Source organism: Magallana gigas, chromosome 7 (assembly GCF_963853765.1).
Source record: "Magallana gigas chromosome 7, xbMagGiga1.1, whole genome shotgun sequence".
Classification (NCBI taxonomy): Eukaryota; Metazoa; Mollusca; class Bivalvia; order Ostreida; family Ostreidae; genus Magallana; species Magallana gigas.
The window spans coordinates 11,388,760-11,407,974 of NC_088859.1; the positions used below are offsets into that span (position 1 = coordinate 11,388,760).

Here is a 19,215-nt window from a genome sequence, read left to right on the forward strand (position 1 = left end):
AGTTTTGTCGCACATGCATTAAGGAAGCATGTAGATACATAAGTATGGCAAATCATCTCTGTCAGATTAAACAGTGTGTACGTTTTAGCACATATGGGAGAATGTCATCAATCAATAAAACTAGTTAAAGGAATGCAGCACTTGTCATTTAAATATCTATCACAACAAATATATACTCAAGAAGTTATTCTAAATACCAACGGAGTCGATCTATTGTATATAGTATTACATTCCAGTTAGCGCCATATTAGCCAATTTATTACCATGGTAATAGGTAAAATTGTCTTCTGACAAAAAGAGTATTTCTAGTACGTGTAGACCCAGAATAACCGCTAGATCTATCTTGGTTTTCTACTTGACGTATGGTTAAAAATCGTTTTCTACAATTTGGACTAAAAAATTTGGACTGAAAAATCTGTCGTCAAGAGAAATTCTAAAATAGAGTTACGTAACTCTCTCTGCCGCCCTACCTGTCAATAAATTAATAAGGAGAATTGTTGTTAATACCCGAGAGCTTCGACAATCCGTTGGTCAATATTGATCGCTATCACCTGGTTTCATCTACATCATCTATGTTTACATTTGATATCTTTGCTATTTATAGTAAGCTTCAAATGCTTTATTCTAAGTATGCAAAATTTGCATTGCAAAAGTCATCCTTTTTTACATACAACTGTTTTTGCCGTCATTTTGCCTTTGTCATTAGATAGTAGGGTCAAAGACTGAATGGTCTTTTAGAACTTAATACAATGAAATTCTTTGTAAAATTCTTGTGAAACACCTTTCAATTCCTACTTTCCAGGTCAAAACAATTGATAAAAGATGCAATTTTAGGCAACGATTTCTTGAAGAACCTGGACTCCACCCAGGTTCGAGAGATCGTGGACTGTATGTATGAGAAACGGATCAATCAGGGAAATTACATAATCAGGGAAGGTGATGCCGGCCAGCACGTGTATGTATCGGCAGGTAAGTACCCGGATGTCAACAGACACAGATGTAAAAATGCATTGACAATCCGTACCACAAAACAGAAACATTATAAAATTAGTCACAAACACACGATATCTGTTGTAAGTTGGACCAGGACGATTATTTTGGGTAAACACAAACAAACAAATCTCAAAATTAAAAACACGTACTAGCATACAAACAAATAATTTTTATAGTTTAGATGATTCTGGTTTTTTTTATGTTCTTTTATTGTTAGAGCAAACAAACTCCTTACGATGAACGTCAGTATTAGTGTCTTGTGTATACCAGTTCTTTGTGAGCAAAAAATACATGTATCAATTAAGAATTAACACAAGATGACTGCGCGTAGCTGCATGAGAGCTAATGCAATATTACAAGCTTTCTTTTTTTTTAACATTTAATTACATTCTCTTTATTCAGACCCCGGACAACCCGATTAATCGACCTCGTCACATTTGATATCGGCTGATTATATTTATTACTCCTTTTTTAATTATTTTAGACGGCGTTCTAAACCCCGGCGTTTTGCCATACGCCGTCTTTGAACCTTAATTTAGCCCCACACAATTTGACAAGATTATAACGTACGTCACGTTAATGATCTAGGCATCACATCTTACTCCAAAAAAGAAATACCATCTGATTTTATTCATTTCGGAGCAATCGATATTTTTAATACAGATTTTTAAAAGGATTTTTGAATCATTTCAAAGAAGTCGTTTGAATTGCAACTAATCTGTTCAGTTGATGTTGCCATAAATATCCTGTATCGGATCAAGCTAATCTCTCGCCTGTTAAAGCTTCTACCTTTTTAGAACACTGCATCGAGAAGAGATAATTATTTTTTAACAGGTGTTGTGTATTTAATCAGATGTAGGCGACTTCAGCAAGCTAACTAAATTAAGTTTTAATCTTATTCACAATTATACTGTGGTTCCACAAACTGGGTCCATAGAATGGCGAAACATCCTCTAAATAATCTTAAACGTGACTTTGACTACTAATATTATAGCAAAATAATTAAGACTATTTCAAAAACTCCATCACCACTCTCCCAAAATCTCTCTCTCTCTCTCTCTCTCTCTCTCTCTCTCTCTCTCTCTCTCTCTCTCTCTCTCTCTGTAAAGTCATTTCTGTCCTTCCGTCGTACCAATTCTTCATCACTCCATGAAACAAGAAATTGACAATCTCAACCTGAACCAATTAATCTCTATGTTCTTTGTTTCCTTCCCCAAAGATTCGCAACAACTACAGCACACCGTATACAATAAGATACTGGAATCAATTTTTTCTATGCCACTGTCGTTACATGTATTGTTTTTAGAGTAATATTTCTCTAGGAGGTCGTCTTTTTCGCTCTTTTAATCCCGCGTTTTCCCAAAGCAATCGCCACATTCAAACATTATCCTCCGAAGGCTGAGGAAATTGTTGTACTTTAATTTTCCTAACGTATTTTCGTTCTGTATTGTACATCGTGTTTCAATAAACTCATCGACAACAAGAAATATATTCTGGACGTTCTTAGTTTTATTTCATACAACAACAACAACAACAACAACAACATCATTTGTAGGAACAAAACTCATTACATACAATATACTATGGTACCATACTTTGAATCATGAACTACCTGTATGAGCCAATTTTTGATATTTTTGATGACAATTGATGTGTGTTTCACTGACATTGAATGTATTTGCCTGCAGACGGAGAGCTGGAAGTCCTTAAAAACAACAAGGTCCTTGGGAAGATGAATGCTGGGAAGGCTTTTGGAGAGCTGGCCATTCTATACAACTGTACCAGGACTGCATCTGTCAAAGGTACCGTAACCGATCCGAATATTATAATTAGCCGGACTGTGTATAGTGTTTGGTATATTTGTTACCTAAAGCCATAATTCATAGCAAAACACGTTAAACCAAACTCATCAGAAATACGATCGTAACTATTAAACCAATATTGATGCATCATGAACATGTATTTTATTATAAAATTTACTGAGACCATGCTAGCAGAGTTGTTTACAAAAACACTATTATATAGACGTATAAACCACGTGTCATTGTCTGGTTCATTAGTTGAACCTTAATATCCATTATCTCGTTATAAGACGATATAAATGATTATCCCCACCTAAACAAAAGTTACTATGTACTATTCTGTTATTCAATTCTAACATTTTACTTTTGCTTTTCAAAATGGTCAATCAGATGACCCATAATGACGTATGTTGGGTACATTAAATACATGTACTTATTTATTGATTCTTACTGCTTATTGGTGATTTAAATGTTTCCTGACACCCGGAAGACCCAAGCTATCGATGGAAATATCTGATGGCAGATAATGACCATAACATTTAGCATATACACTCTAGATCATCTTTTATAAAAAACGCGTAAAACTTTGTTTGCCCTTTTCCAGTTTAGTGTTTCAGTTACTGGTATTAGTTGGTAAGAGGCGAATTAGTTTTTCAAGTTGCGTAGAAAATTTCAATTTTAGAAAATAGATCCGCAAAACCCATAACAACTATTGGTATTTTGAAAGCCAGTAAGATACCATTAGTCAGCAAGTCAAGAGGGCAAGCGAAAAATTCAGCAATGGCGCTAGTAGTTCAGAACTGATTCGAGAACTGGAAACTCCCTTCTTACCATATCTTTAGTGGTGCTATAAATATATGTACAATATTTACATTGTAGTTAACCATAAACCCCATAGAAGCTACTACTATGTAGGATGGTATCAAACATCTCAGGAAACTATATAAGATGCCTACTCAATACGCCATTTTCTGACTTTAAATGATAATTGTTCTTTCATTGTTTAACTCACTGTCCCCGATGTTCAGTTTCCGTCTCATCAAACGCTGAACGCTGTTTCAACTTTGTACGTCCCCTGTTATCGATAAAACTGCAGTCTATACTATTTGTATTTATACACTGTCTCGCGCGGTGTCTTTCGCGATCTCCGCGGAAGTGTCAGGTTACATTGCTACATTCTGCCAGACTACACAATCCTATGCTTACATTCCTTGACAAGTTCTGTAACCTGACTACTTCCTCAGCGTTAATTAGAATTAGTTAATCTTTCATGTTGGACGGGTAGGATTGAATGATGCATTTGTGTTAATATCCTTTGAATTTGATTAGATAAAAATATTAATTTTCATAAATACAAATTGATATATAGAATGGAATTTATATACTTAAAAATTAAACAACAAAATAAATTCTAAGATAATTCAGGCAGCCAAAATGGTAGGCGTGTACATAACATGAGTCGGTCCTGACGAGAGGTTATTTTTTTGTTTCGATCTCTTCCTCCATTGTCCGTACGAACTACCAAAAAATGAATTTTACTCTTTATATTTTCATCTATCTGAATTCATATCTCCCTAGAATTACAAGCATTCATACAGTGAGTAAAAATACATTTGAAATAATAAATTGTATTAACATTCGGAATGTTGAAGAGATGAAACATGCAGATATTAGTAAATGTCTACCCTCAGTCCTTTCAGTCCTTCGATGTCAATGTTGCTATAGTTACACATGATTATCTAACAACCATTAAATTTGCTCATTTAATTAAACAAGGAAATAATAAACCAGACTATCTGTATTTCAGTAATGGTTAATTATATTTATCTGTTGGTTATTCTTTGTTGCATGTTGCACTCTTAATAATAAATGATTTTGGATTTAGTTTTGTTCATAGACTATCGTTTTTTAAGAAATAAGAAGTAAATCCCCAATGAATGTAAAAATATATATGTACAAGTGTAATGTTAACGATAATTCCAACAAAAGAATTAAATTTCATAGTAAATGATTTTTTATACATGTATTATCTGATTTCTAAATACGTGGTGTAGGGGGGTGGCATTTGGCAACAAATTATTACGAAAATTCAATTCCTAAGAATTGATTCTTTGATTTAACTGTTTTTGTTCATGTTCAATATCATCTGCCAATATTATAGAGATTACTCAACTCGTACTTACCATGCACATTGCATTGAAAACGCTGCAACACGTGACAACTTTTCAACTCTGCAACACGTGACAACTTTTTTCGTGTATAGGTCGCATCTGCTCATTAGGGGTTTTATACATGTAATTATATATCTGGACCTGCGTCTCTAATCTTATTTGTTCATTACTAGACAGAAATACAGAAGATTTCTTTTTATTTCCACCGCCTCCTTAATTAAACTCGAGTTGTCTGTTTTCAGGATATTGATTATGCATCTACATAGCATACCGGTTAGTTTGTCTTAAGTTTAAGATATCATATTTTGCATCTCATTTTTATGTAATGTATAAAATGTAAATACTGCTCAGTGTTGTGGTATTTCCATATGTTATTTCGATAGTCACTTTAGTTAAATCGAACACCAAAGTATTTAATATTCCCATTTGTCAGTGATACCTCACCCTCACCCTGTCCTGTTGTAACATTAGGTCTAGGAAATCTGTAGCTCGACTGATTTTGTTGTCGTCTGACTTTGCGTGGTGGTTTTAATAGGTGTGGTCCCTTTCGTCTGTTTCAGCCCTCAGCGATGTGTGTGTGTGGGTCCTGGACCGCCGAGTGTTCCAGACGATCATGATGAAGACGGGTCTACAGCGACAGGAGGAGAATATACGCTTCCTCAGAAGGTCCTTATATACAGCATATATGGCTAAAAATAGATCTCAGAAGGTCCTAATATACAGCAAATAGGGCTCACAATTGACCTCAAAAGGTCCTTATTATATACAACAGAAAGGGGTTAGTAGTTAATCTCAAAAGGTCCTTATATAGAAAAAATAATGCCAACAATTCAGAAGGTCCTTATACAGAGAAGATAGGGCTAACAATTGACTTCAGACGGTCCTTATACACAGCAGATGAGCTAACAGTTGACCTCAGAAGGTCCTTATATACAGCAGATAGAGCCAACAATTGACATCAGAAGGTTCTTATATACAGCAAATAGGGCTAACAGTTGACATCAGAAGGTCCTTATATACAGCAAATAGGGTTACCAATTTACTTTAGAAGGTCCTTAAATACAGATGATAGGGCCAACAATTGACTTCAGACGGTCCTTATACACAGCAAATGAGCTAACATTTGACCTCAGAAGGTCCTTATATACATCAAATAGGGCTGACAGTTGACCTCAGAAAGGTCCTTATATACAGCAAATAGGGTTACCAATTTACTTTAGAAGGTCCTTATATACAGCAGATAGGGCTAGCAGTTGAGCTCAGAAGGTCCCTATATAAAGCAAATAGGGCTCATGATTGACTTCAGAAGGTTCTTATATACAGCAGATAATGCTAACAGTTGGCCACAGAAGGTCCCTATATACAGCTAATATGTTAACAGTTGACTTCAGAAGGTCCTTATATACAGAAGATAGGTTTAACAATTGCCCTCAGAAGGTCCTTATGTACAGCAGATCGGGTCAACAATTGACCTCAGAAGGTCTTTAAATACAGCAGGCAGCTAACAATTGACCTCAGAAGGTCATTTTATATTATATACAGCAGAGAGGGCTTATAATTGATGAAAAATAGTTCAATATTGCACAAATAATAGAAAAGTATTAACATCTGTATTTTATATTCAGCAGATAGGGCTAATAATTGATTAAAAATAATTAGATATGCCACAAATAATAGAGAAGTGCCAACATCTGAATATTTTAGACATGCAGATAGGGCTTCAATTGATAAAGAATAGTTCAATATTGCATAAATAATAAAAAAGAATTTAACATCTGAATTTTTGAACATGGAATTAGATGAATGTATATTTGAAATACGCGATGAAAGAGCGCTAAAAAATATAGATTACATGGAATGTATTGTGCCGATTTCTTACCCAGGAGACTGGGTGGTTACCTATGAGATACAATGAATTAATCATTTATTAATGATTAATCTAGCCATTGTGTTTTATACAGTCAATAAAAATCTAAATATCTAAGCTACAGAATTTTTAATTTAGTTGGATATTTTTGTATACATGTACTTTTATTTAGAACCTTTTTTGTAGTACATGTATAGTAAAATATTCTATAACTGACCATAAACACCCATGTTTCTAAAAATCCTAAACCGATAATTGTAGTCAATAAAAAATTCAATTTTCTTTCATGATTTTTATAGAAATTAGTTTAGCTATTGCTATTCACGTGTATCTCCGAAGGTCATTTGAATAACTCCCTGCGAAGTGAGCGATACACATAGTTAGTACTTTGTAAGATTAAGGACCCCCTCCACTCCGACCTGTCACGGAGACTGACACTCAAGTGGACACGAGCATTGTTAGGAGGTCAGCGTCCGCCATTGATCCCTCTCGGAAGTCTATTACAATTAGATACATCTCTGATTTCATTGAATCCCCCCGTAAATAATTTATAGGCTAGTTTATGCTGAGTCTACAGTTGGCGACCATTACTGAATTGGATGTTTTCTCTTGTTTTCTATGCATGTAGCGATGTTCTACTAAAATCGCAAGGGTCCCTTTTTTTAATGTTTTTTCTGGGTGGGGGCTGTTACAGTATAATTTAAAACTACACGAAAGTAAATTTTATCTTAAACAAATAATAGAGTTAAGGAGCTCAAAACATACTTTTTTTGTAGTAGCAAATAATACAGTTTTCCTCTTCTATGACTATATCGAGTCGGTGAATCTTGTTTTTATATTTTTATTATATATCTTTTGGGTTTTTTGAACAGTGTTCCATTATTAAAGAATTTACCAACAGACAAACTCGCCAGAATCGCAGACTGCTTAGAAGTGGTAGGTATTACACGAACCATTAACTTCTGTGCAAACCAACGATCTTACGAGATTGTTTTTACTATATCAAGATTATCAAGATTATATATTACCATTGTATGTCTTTCATTTAAAAGACTATTTGAATAAAATATCATGCACGATTCATGCTGATGGATTTGTTTGTGATCAATATAATACATGTATATCAGTTTTCGGAAATTATTAAATGAAGTTATACTTCTAAGTGATAATATTAATAGAAAATATACCAGTAATGTTTGTGAATGATTCATTGACATTACATCCCATTATGTTTATGTAACAAAACTTGGACGTATTAGTGCTTTTAAAACTGTATCCTCAACTTCAGCAAAATTGTTTTCTTTCCTTGATTGAACAAACTTATAAATAAATATATTCAATTTACAATGTTCCTGATGGAGTGTCACTTTGTAGGACTTTTTCCCCGAGAACGATTACATTATACGAGAGGGTGAGACGGGCGACACGTTTTTCATCATTAACAAAGGCGAGGTACAGTAGAATACATGTTTATGTACCTATTTGTTCTTGAGAAGAACTTATGTGTTTGTTGTATACGATGTAATCACAATGTATGTCGTCTCAATCAATTTTGTAAATTAGAATGATTAACAAAATAAAATAATTTGCAACTGACGGAAGAGTTTGGCAGATAAAGTGCATTGAAAGCCTTGTCAAAGTGAGCAACCATTTTCATCTGTTTTAAATGGATACTTTTTATGAACAGATATTAACTATAATAGTAGTATTAAATATATAAATCATAAAGTATAAAAGAGTTATTTTTTTTTAAGATTTCTTTTTAATTTGTTCATAGGTCAAGGTAACTCAAAAGGTAACAGGGGTAGACAACCCAGTGGAAATAAGGAGACTTAACAGGGGAGACTACTTTGGCGAAAAATCTCTTCTCAGGTACAAAGTTTATGTATGGGTCTTTAGACTTTGTATATCAGGCACGCAGCATCGTTTTTGATAGGGGCAGATATTGACATACCTCAACATCATGGCTATAAAAAAAGCCACCCACCCGTTGCTTCATATTAGATATAAATGTATTTAAAAGAGATTCCAATATCTTACTTATCTTCTAGATTGGCCATTGATTTTGGTTTACTCCCAATGTTGTGGCAGCAACTCCCAACTTCTTGATTGGGGGTAATAAAGTTCATTGAACTAGATCAGCTAGTAATGAGGCCGTGATTCTGTGTCAAAATCCTGACACCGTGTTCTCTCTGGAGTGGCGATGCAGACAATATTTATTAAACTTACAACACTTCTTACAGACAAGTAAAGAATCCCTCCGATATATCGACCCGATCCCTGAATATGCTCACTGATTGCCAGTATTCCATTGTGTGGATGGTTAGAAGGTCATGTTATCTGGAATGCTATATTATTGTTTATTCAGAATAATGAAACTCCTACCCCCTCCCGTACAATAAACGGCCCAAACGGTATAGATTGACACTAGGCTGACAGGGTCCCGTTTAATTTTATTTAACTGTACAGTGTACAGTGTACATTAATTAAACTCAAATTATCCATCTCATTAGTTGTTATCTAATGTATCCATTACTGAAAAGTGAGGCTACTTATGACAAAATGAAATATTGCAATATCTAAACAGGCACTCGCATTAATTGCAGATGTAAAGTGAATCCAAAATAAACCATTAATAGAGTATTATGTTTCTTTTTTTGAACTGTTTGAGTTTCCCCGACGCAAACGTTTTCACGTTACTATTTAATCATATCACACATGGCATGACTGAATTTCTCCTTCGATACTCGAAACAGATATTGTTTTCGGAGAACAGTTTGTTTTTAGGAATTTAGAATATTTTATTCTGCATTTTAGTGAGGACCGGAGGACAGCGAATGTGATAGCGCTACCCCCGGGAGTGGAGTGTCTGACCGTGGACAGAGAGTGAGTATACTACTCAGTGCCTCACAGAGGCGATACATGGCGGAAGTTAACTGCTGTGTGTAAATAATATTCGAAATGTGAATAAAAATTAAAAAATACAAATATTTAACAAATCACATGTAGAATAATTTGACCAAAATTTTACATTAAAAAAAAATGAGTCACTTTTTTCATGTGGTAGTTGTCTCCCTTATCAGACGGTCATACAACCCTAATACAATGTTGTATGGATCCAAAATATTCCAAGGATACCTAAAATAAATGAATGCGAGATTGATAAGTTATTGTAGTAGAATTTTGAAAATACTGAAATAGTTAAGCAATTACTGCTAAGTGGTAAATGTTGTCTTGGTAAGAATAGAAAGATAAAATAACTCTAAGTGTATATGATTGTTTAAACGTTTCCCGACACATAGAACATAGAAAGTTAATCAGTGAAGGTCATGTTCTTAATGAAACTCTGTTCTAATTTTCTTTTTTGTTTGTTTATGAATTGATAATAAATATATTTTTTAAAACGTATATCTTAAATAAAGATTTGCATGATGAATACATAAAAAACTAAAAAAAAAAACTGTAGGCAATGCGATTGGTATTAATTACAAAAAAAATCTAATAACCAAAAATGTTGAGTATTTGACCAAAAAAATCCTAATACATAGTACTGAAAGGCTTCCTTTTTGTATTGATAAAAACACAAACAACAGCAATGAATTACACTGATATTATAATTTGTTGGTTTTTCTTGTAATCTTGTGCGTAAGCTCTCTGAGCCTTATCCCCTGGTAAAAGAGTTCGTCGTGTTTCATGGCCCCATCATTCCACAAGCGGCCCCCGTGTCAGACATAACCTTCAAAAGTGTTTTAATGTCTCGTTTTGTATCAGAGAGCGTGACAGTTGCTACATTTCTTGCGTCTTTTTCAGCCATTTTAATGCTCTGATTGGAGATCTGAACGAATTGCGAGAGAAAGATTATGGCGACGAGGCAAGAGGCGCTCAGAGGTAATTATCGGGTGTGAGATCTAACAACGTTATCTATTTGTTGATAGCATTTAAGATACGGGCTGATAGACCGATAAAATTATTTGTCTCTTTAAAGTGTTCATAATCGACTTGGTACTCATCAACTACAGTACTCATAAACTACATTTAGAGAGATGCTTGATTATTACTGCCATTACTTATGTATACTTCTGTGTAAGATGTGATACGCTATTGAACTGAAAAAAAATACAAATTATTTATTTATCTGTTATAGACACTGATGCAATGACCCGCTATTCCATCACACTTTGTCCTCTCTGATTGTAGACATTCATTTAGTTCATATTACTCTGGGAGTCTGCAATAATACTGTTCAAGACAATACTGTGGTTCTTATACATTTCCCCTCGGGTTTTCTCCGTTGTGTTTCATTGAAACCACTTCTAGTAATATTGAAGTGTTTATTAACCACTGTTAAAGAAACAATAATAAATGCTGGTTTAGCTGAGTGATGCCTTAAATCTTCTTGATCTTATTCCTAGAACTAGTGGGGGTAATGGCTCGGACGTTCTGCTGTCCCCGGTCCGGGATAAACCGGACAAGGAGTTCGCCAACATCCAGCTGAAGGATCTGGAGATCATCGCCACCCTGGGGATGGGTGGGTTCGGCCGTGTAGAACTGGTAAGTCCAAGATTGCCGACCAAAGGCTTCGTATAATGGTCAAAATTTGCTTAAAGCTCTAAGAATTCATCTAAGACTGTGATGGAATGTGAACAGAAATGGAGAAGTTTTTCCTGGATAGATATTTTTTATTTCAGACGCAAATTTCACATGCACGGTCCAAAACGTTTGCATTAAAGTGCCTTAAGAAGAAGCATATTGTGGATACTCAACAGCAAGAGCATATATATTCCGAGAAAAAGATTATGATGGAATCCAGGTCTCAATTTATCGCAAGGTACTAGATCACAACTATAAATATATCGCATGTGATATTGCTTAGAGGCATTTAGGGGTATACCAGGTTTATTTTTGGTGTTTGGCTAACACCTTGCAAAATGTGTCTTAATTCAATCCTCACTTTCAATGAAAAACTAGTAATGATAATATACAATGGGTTTTTTAGGACAACAGGTTTTTGGCGTCCAACAAAGGATAAATATATCATACTGCATACAGTCTTTCCAGATATGATTAATTTATGGAATAAGAGAAATAATTCTTTGAATATCATGATGTGATCAAATACGGTTGCGGTGATCAAATCTATCATTAAGCCCGAATCAACGCACTGAGCAATGAACACTGTATGATCGAAATACCAGATACAGACCAAACCAATGCACATGTCAACTTATTTCGTGTGCCTGTGCAACTTTATCAAAAATAATATAGTACATGTATTGTTCTCGGAAACCAGCACAGAGAGAAAATGGCTCTCTCCGTAAATGGAAGCAACAAGTGTTTGATATCAGAGAGGCAATGGTTGTCAGATGTGTATTCCTCAGCGTTTGTTCACACTATTGATTGGAGATCTTACGCCTGAATATGGACGTCCCAAGTTTGATTAGATTTAGAAAAAATTTTACCGGAGCATTTGCTGTTCAAGGGAGATAATTTGCTAGCTAGATGACATCTTACTCCTGTAATATCACGCTTCGTAGGCCCGGAATTGTAACTTCAAACTTCCATTAAAACTTCCAGAGCACTCTTTTAGTTTCGAAAATTGGGGCCGTAGAGCGTAATAAAGGCGAGCAGAGATTCTCTTCTCTACTTTGTTCATTTGGTAAGGATCTTATAATAGACTTCAGCAGATCCTCAACTTTAATTTGCTCGTTTAGTATAACTCTTGTGATAGACGTTTCGCCAAATTGTGATTCTCAAATTTGATCATTTGATAGAGGTCCAGTGGAGATAATAAGTGCTTGTCATTATTTGTCCGGTGTCTTATTGTATTTTTACTCTCACAGAGGGGATTGATTTTTTTCCTATTTAGTATCTCTTGTTTGTCTTAGACTTTGCAAATGACTGGGATTTTTTGTAAGTGCTACAAAATTAGTGAGCTTTTGGCCTCTTAAACTCATTTTTAGGACTCTAAATAGGATGGAAAGATCAAAATAAGAGCAGACTGACTATGACAAATAAATTTGCAGTGAAATTTTTTTACCATTTGTTATTACCTTTTATCTTGCGAATATTTACGAATATTATCACGAAACGAAAGCAATATCTTTTCACCGGTGATTGTGTACTTAGTATGCTTGTTTTGTTTTTTAGATTATACAAGACTTTTAAAGACAAGAAATACGTGTACATGTTGATGGAGGCGTGTCTTGGGGGAGAGCTGTGGACCATTCTCAGGGACAGGGGCAGTTTTGATGACATTACAGGGCGCTTCTGTGTGGCGTGTGTTCTGGAGGCTTTTAAGTATCTCCACGACAGAGGAATCATTTACAGGGACCTCAAACCTGAAAACTTACTACTGGACCAGAATGGCTACGTCAAACTTGTAAGAATAGATGAAAGCTCACGCTATAAAAAAATTATTGCAGAGTTATATTTTTCTGTTTACAGACAATCTCAGTAAAATTGTAAAAACGTGTAATGTCACTCCTTTACGATATCTCAGTGGAGCCATCTTAAGTTAAATGACATTGTTTGCTGAAAGAAAATGTGGTGTGTTTGATAGGTTGACTTTGGATTTGCCAAAAAGATCGGACACGGCCGAAAGACTTGGACTTTCTGTGGGACGCCGGAATATGTGGCTCCAGAAATCATCCTAAACAAGGGACACGACAGGGCAGCAGATTACTGGTCCCTGGGCATCCTCATGTTTGAGCTCCTAACGGGCAGGTGAGGTGTCATTTACAAAACACGCTTATAACGAAGTCCCAGTGACGGGCAATTTTACTTCGTTGTAAGCGTAATTCGTTATATCTGTCAAGTCAAGTTTGCAGCATGTCATAAAGTCGCGGTGAATGAAACTCACTTCGCTGTAAGCATCAATTCATATCATAAGCGTGTTCCTTTTAAACGTTTTTACTGTATACAGGTGTAGATAGTCTATATACTCTTCAGAGACATGACAGACGCCAGAGTGGGGGAGGGAGTCTATTGTTTAAGGTTATACTGTGCAATCGACAGGCAGAGTGTACCTGGTTATGGTCAGCATCCTTTAAATACTTGTAGTAGTTTTACTTTCGACTCTATTTGTGAAGGTCGACCGAGTTTAAGGCATTTGACATTTCATTTACTACCATACAAATCTAGAATTAGAGTGAAGTATAGCAGTATTGCGTGTAATGCTACAATTTTTGAACCGATTTATCTAGGAATGATGCGTAAGGGCGATTTTGTATATATTTAGCGGCGGTGACTCTATTTGAAATCGGAGCTTACCGTTGGGAATTCGTTGCATTGCAGGAAATGCACCTAGGAAAGAAAAGCCTTCAACATGTTTTATTATTCTGCTAATGAATAAACATTTGTAAGCGTATACGAAGAGGAGATAAGAGATTGTCAAACAAAGAGTGACTTTAATGGACATTGTTAAGCTCTCTCTCGGATTTCTAGCTTGGTTCACGCTCTATGGAGTCATTAGGAATCAAGCGCATGTACGAATGAGCCCTACAATTTGATTAATATCATCATTTGGTTTAATGTCCGCCCCTTTCCCATTTAATCAATAAGTTCAATTAACGGTTGCCTTTTATAGTTGTATTTCATCCTTGGGCAACCTTTCATGACGCCCGATCGAAGGAGCACGTTTTCGATGTATCCCTTGTTTTAGTTTGCATCCTGATATGTGCAATAATGTGAAATGAAATATCTGCAGATGCCTAGAAGTTCAAAGGAAAAAGGCACAGCTAAATGATTAATGGCACAATTGTCAATATTGACATGCCATTTTACAAGTAATTTTGGTTTCTATCAGATGGTTGCGCAATTCTTTGACGGGTGAAGAAACAAAATCTAGACCTAGAGAGTTTATTCGGTGAAACATTCACGAGATGGGAACTTTTGACGTGTCTTTAGACTATTTGTCTTCTATATTCCCCTGGAAATCTTTATTACTTTGACGTCTTTCTATCATTAATCACTGTTCTGGGCAAAATTTCAATTCCAAGAAACACAGATTATCTCCAAGCGTAGTTTCTCATTCGTTTTGCAATATTGGTCTCTTTAGAAGTTAAGTAAGGTTGATGTAAATCAACCACTTGTTTTATATGGGTTTTTGAAATTTATTATGATTTTTTTCCCCTTTTTGACTTCATAAATTACAGGTCAAAAACACATTGTATTGAAGATTGCATTTTTATGTGAAATATGTTGTTGAAAAAAATTGAAACTGCTTTGTCATTACTTTTTATGTAACAGCTAAATTGTTGTTTTCTAAATTATTGCTTGAATTTGCAGGAATTCTGCTTGTCACTCGATCTATATTAACACCTGGTCTTATTGTAATATATTGTGAACAGTTTGCTGGTTCGATTTCATAAGCTGTTGATGATTATTATAGTGATGTTTGTACTAGATTAAGTAAGTGTATTTTTTAGTTTACATCACATTGAACGTAATTTGGGTACAGATAAATCGTTTACTCACAGTAACAATTCAAATTAGTCTACATTACATGTAAAATTTTTGTGAAACTCCCTTTTTAAGTAGCTCTTTTTGTCGTGGAGGTACGAGTCTGTAGCTGTGAACAGATACGCAAACATTGTACCTTATTTTGTGGTTATCTATTTTTCAGTCCGCCATTTTCGGGATCTGATCCAATGAAAACATATAACATTATCCTGAAAGGTATAGATGTAATAGAATTCCCACGGAGGATAGGAAAGAACGCCGCCTCCCTCATCAAAAAGTTGTGTCGAGACAACCCAGCCGAAAGACTGGGATACGGTAAAAACGGAATCATCGACATCCGAAAAAATAAGTGAGTGTTTTATTGCCTGACGTCATGACGTCAGGCATATCTAAGGTTTAAAAGTTGCAATCTCCGAAACAGAGCAGACAATGGGACAAGCAGTATCATGATATTTCACAAAAAAGATTAACCGATGCATGTTTAAGATGTCAGCATTTACATTCACAATTGATGAAAATGTTATATGGCATGTAATAACAACAGCGAGCAAGAGTTTTCAAGTAATAGGGACGGTCACCATGCAGAGCACGTGTGTAATCCTGCTTTAATAATAGATTAACATTCCACCATATTTGAACGGTGAAAGGGGAGGGGGTCACCGCAACAGGTTGTAACATATTGTCTATTACGGTACAATGTAAGAAATAATTGGTGTTGGATTATCATTATTACAAGAGAGTCATCAGTTTGGATTAAAACAAATAAATATTTATACAGCTGGAATGTTTACTGGAGGAACTAAATCGCCAAAGCGGGGTGTGACCCCATTTTCGTTTAGTTGGGCGATTTCATTAATCTTGAAAAGAGAACATAACTCGCATGTCTTACTAAATGTACATTACCACATTTAAAAATTACTAATCAAGGTGTTTCTTAATTCGATACATTTCTTCCAAAACATCCGATCCAAAGTATAATGTACATATATGTAGCTGTTACAAAACAAATGTCAAAAATTCATCTAACCCTACCCCATGGATCTCTGCCAATGGATGAGTTCATTCGTTGCGTGAACGGTAAAGCAGGATTTCGCGCCAAAATGTCTCATTCATTGTTTTTGTGCGTCGATTAGTTGACGAGTCTGTTGGGATCATGCAAATACCCCAGAGCCCACCATGTGTTTACATCACAGGCACGTAGCATCGGGGGTTGGGGTGAGGGAGGCTGCTTCCTCTCCCCTCTTTTTTGAAAGCTTGCACTTTCTTTACTTTATAGAATAAATGGAAATATCATGGATTAATCCCCCCCCCTCCACTTTTGTAGGAGCAAGCAATAATGAAAAGTTCTGCAAATAAGGAATTCTAATTGAATTGAAGTTACAGTTAGGGGTTTTTTTTTCATGAATTTGAGAATTCACCCTTTTTAATTGCTCGTCAAGATGATTTTAATGAAGCTGCCCACACACATTAAAAAACAATACGTGTTTGTATACCCTCTCATATTTCATCAGGTTGGAAGTTTAAAAAAATGCCTTTCAGTTGATTTTGCAATTAATATAACAAATACAATTTGAAAAAAAACGACTATTTACTCTCCAGCTCTTAAACTTACATGTACTTAAATGATAAGTGTGCATTCCTAAAAAATTGAGTTAATAAAATAAATGAATTTCAAGTGTGATATATATATATATATATATGTACATGTTCTAGATCGAAGAAAAGACTAACATTTCGTCTTAAATTTGCATGTTCCATTTATAGATTTATGATCAGCAGCAAAAATTAAAATTAATTTCTGATAAGATAGCCTAATTGATACATGTATGCTTCCATTGAATAATTTTGTTTAGTCAGGCAAGCTTTTTGGAAAGCTATTACTTGTCATATTTATCGTCAAATCAATTCATACTCAATCAAACCACGGTCAATATAGTATACGATCATCTCCCACAAGGGAGGAGAGACAAATGCGGAGTCCGGATCGAGGGTTGAGACAATATACATGTATCTTAGACAGTTATATTCAAATTAAATAAAATGAGGCATATAATCAACGAGTGTGGCTGTTTTTCACCGTGTATTACAATGTTGTGGTTTTGTTGCAGGTGGTTCCAGGGCTTTGACTGGGACGGTCTCTTACATAGAAAACTGGTTCCCCCAATCATTCCTCAAGTGAGCTTTTTATAAACTGTAACACGTTTTTGCTCAATTGTATCGGGGTTTTTTTTGTATTCAATTCTAGTCCGAGATTGTCAGTGCCTTATTATTTCCCGCCATTTGCAGGTTAAAGGACCAAACGACTACAGTAACTTCGACAGCTACCCAAAGAGTTCCGATGTCCCTCCCGACGAGACATCAGGCTGGGACTTCGACTTCTGAGAGGCAATCAGAAAAACTTATCAACGGACACGGCATTAGTGTGAGTATTTCCTGCTGAATAACTTACTTGTATAACTTTAACTAATGTGAGTTTTCATTATTAAAATTGATGCATATGCTGTGTTGGCCTAGCAGTTTATGCCATATCAGATGAAAAAAGTCGCGAGACGCTCTCAACCAATATGAAACTAAAGTCAACTTTAAGACAGAGCCATAAAAATGTCCATTGATCAACAGCTTGCTATGTAAAGGAAGTTTATTTACGTTCGTTTCATTACTAGTATAAGTTTTAAAAAAGTCATATAAAGAAGTTTTTTTGTAACTAGACAATTCTGATATTGTCATTAAATGATTTTTATCCTCTGGAACTTTGGCATAGTAATGATTAATTTTTTTGTTAATCTATGTCTTGCAATATCTTTATAAACTTTTGTGTCAGGTGCTGCATGTGATCAGTAAGTGTTTATATACTGACAACTACCTGATGGCATCAAGGAAATCATTCCAGTATCAATGGAGGAATGATTAAAGCCATAGCAAGTTAAAAGAGAGAAAAGTTCCTGGATCTGTTTTATGTACTCATGTTACAGTACAGTATTCTCCAATCAGATCATGTCGAAAACACGTGGTGCTATATTGCTGACGTCATCTGTACTTGTGCTAAAAATAGAGGTGACATCATCGAGGATTGAATATCAGTTTTTTTCTGTGATATTACCATTGTTGATATAAACTTTATCTCTTGTCACTTGTCGCAACATTAAAAACAGTATGTTTCAATAGATTTTTAATTGTGCAAATACTCGATGCTGATAAATGTCAAGCATTACTAAAAAAGTATAAAAAAGAAAATAGATGTATATACATTTCTATTTTGTATTTTCTCTCTTTGTCATTAACTCTGTTTTAATAGATATCTAAGTAAATGTCAGCTATTTCCTGACGGGCTTGACAGCCTGTGTATCCATTACTCTGGATGGGTGGTGTTAGATTTTATACAAGTTTCATCATCGTATCAGTCAGCCAACTATTGGACAGTCGACCGCTCTTTACTAGCATTGACTTGGAAATATACGTGCTCAAAAGAATCAAATATTTTATTGTTGAAACGTGGAGTCTGTTGCATTTGTCTTCCATTTTATATAGATTTGTTAGAATGATCCTAAACTCTATAGAATCTATCAGGCATTCCGCCGGTCAGTGTGTTCGATACGGCTTCGTTGTGTTTTAATTTTTATTTGTTTCATCATTGTAATGTTGCTCGATGGTGTATTCGGAGTATGTTATAAATAAATTTATCAAGGTGAACAGAAACTATCTTGTCTTTGTTTTATGTATGAATTCTGTGGTTCAATGAACGAGATCCTATGAATATCCGGGTACTGGTCTCCTTTCTGGTTTTAAGAAAGTAGGTTGTTAAAACATGGCTATTTAAGAAAGTCATGTTGTATTATCTTGTGAAAATGAAAAAAAAATACAAAAAAGCGATCTTCCGCCTGGCACTTCCCGGTCGATTTCTATCACATGGTTGACGAAGGCT

General features: G+C 35.1%; 1 protein-coding gene across 3 annotated transcripts in view; it reads left to right on the forward strand.

The window, feature by feature from the left end:
• The window catches only part of LOC105345094 (cGMP-dependent protein kinase 1), a 41,587-nt gene extending 22,598 nt beyond the window's left edge, over positions 1-18,989 (forward strand). For all 3 annotated transcript variants that reach the window (XM_011453115.4, XM_011453118.4, XM_011453117.4), the window contains exons 3-18: positions 803-969; positions 2,682-2,795; positions 5,527-5,632; positions 7,706-7,769; positions 8,208-8,285; positions 8,611-8,705; positions 9,651-9,719; positions 10,644-10,721; positions 11,246-11,384; positions 11,522-11,661; positions 12,981-13,212; positions 13,393-13,556; positions 15,457-15,642; positions 17,402-17,468; positions 17,580-17,715; positions 18,115-18,989. In XM_011453115.4, coding sequence (XP_011451417.3) covers positions 803-969; positions 2,682-2,795; positions 5,527-5,632; positions 7,706-7,769; positions 8,208-8,285; positions 8,611-8,705; positions 9,651-9,719; positions 10,644-10,721; positions 11,246-11,384; positions 11,522-11,661; positions 12,981-13,212; positions 13,393-13,556; positions 15,457-15,642; positions 17,402-17,468; positions 17,580-17,675 — 1,795 coding nt within the window. In that variant the 3' untranslated portion in view covers positions 17,676-17,715; positions 18,115-18,989. The remainder of the gene's footprint in view (positions 1-802; positions 970-2,681; positions 2,796-5,526; positions 5,633-7,705; positions 7,770-8,207; positions 8,286-8,610; positions 8,706-9,650; positions 9,720-10,643; positions 10,722-11,245; positions 11,385-11,521; positions 11,662-12,980; positions 13,213-13,392; positions 13,557-15,456; positions 15,643-17,401; positions 17,469-17,579; positions 17,716-18,114) is intronic.
• The last annotated feature ends 226 nt before the right edge of the window (positions 18,990-19,215 follow it).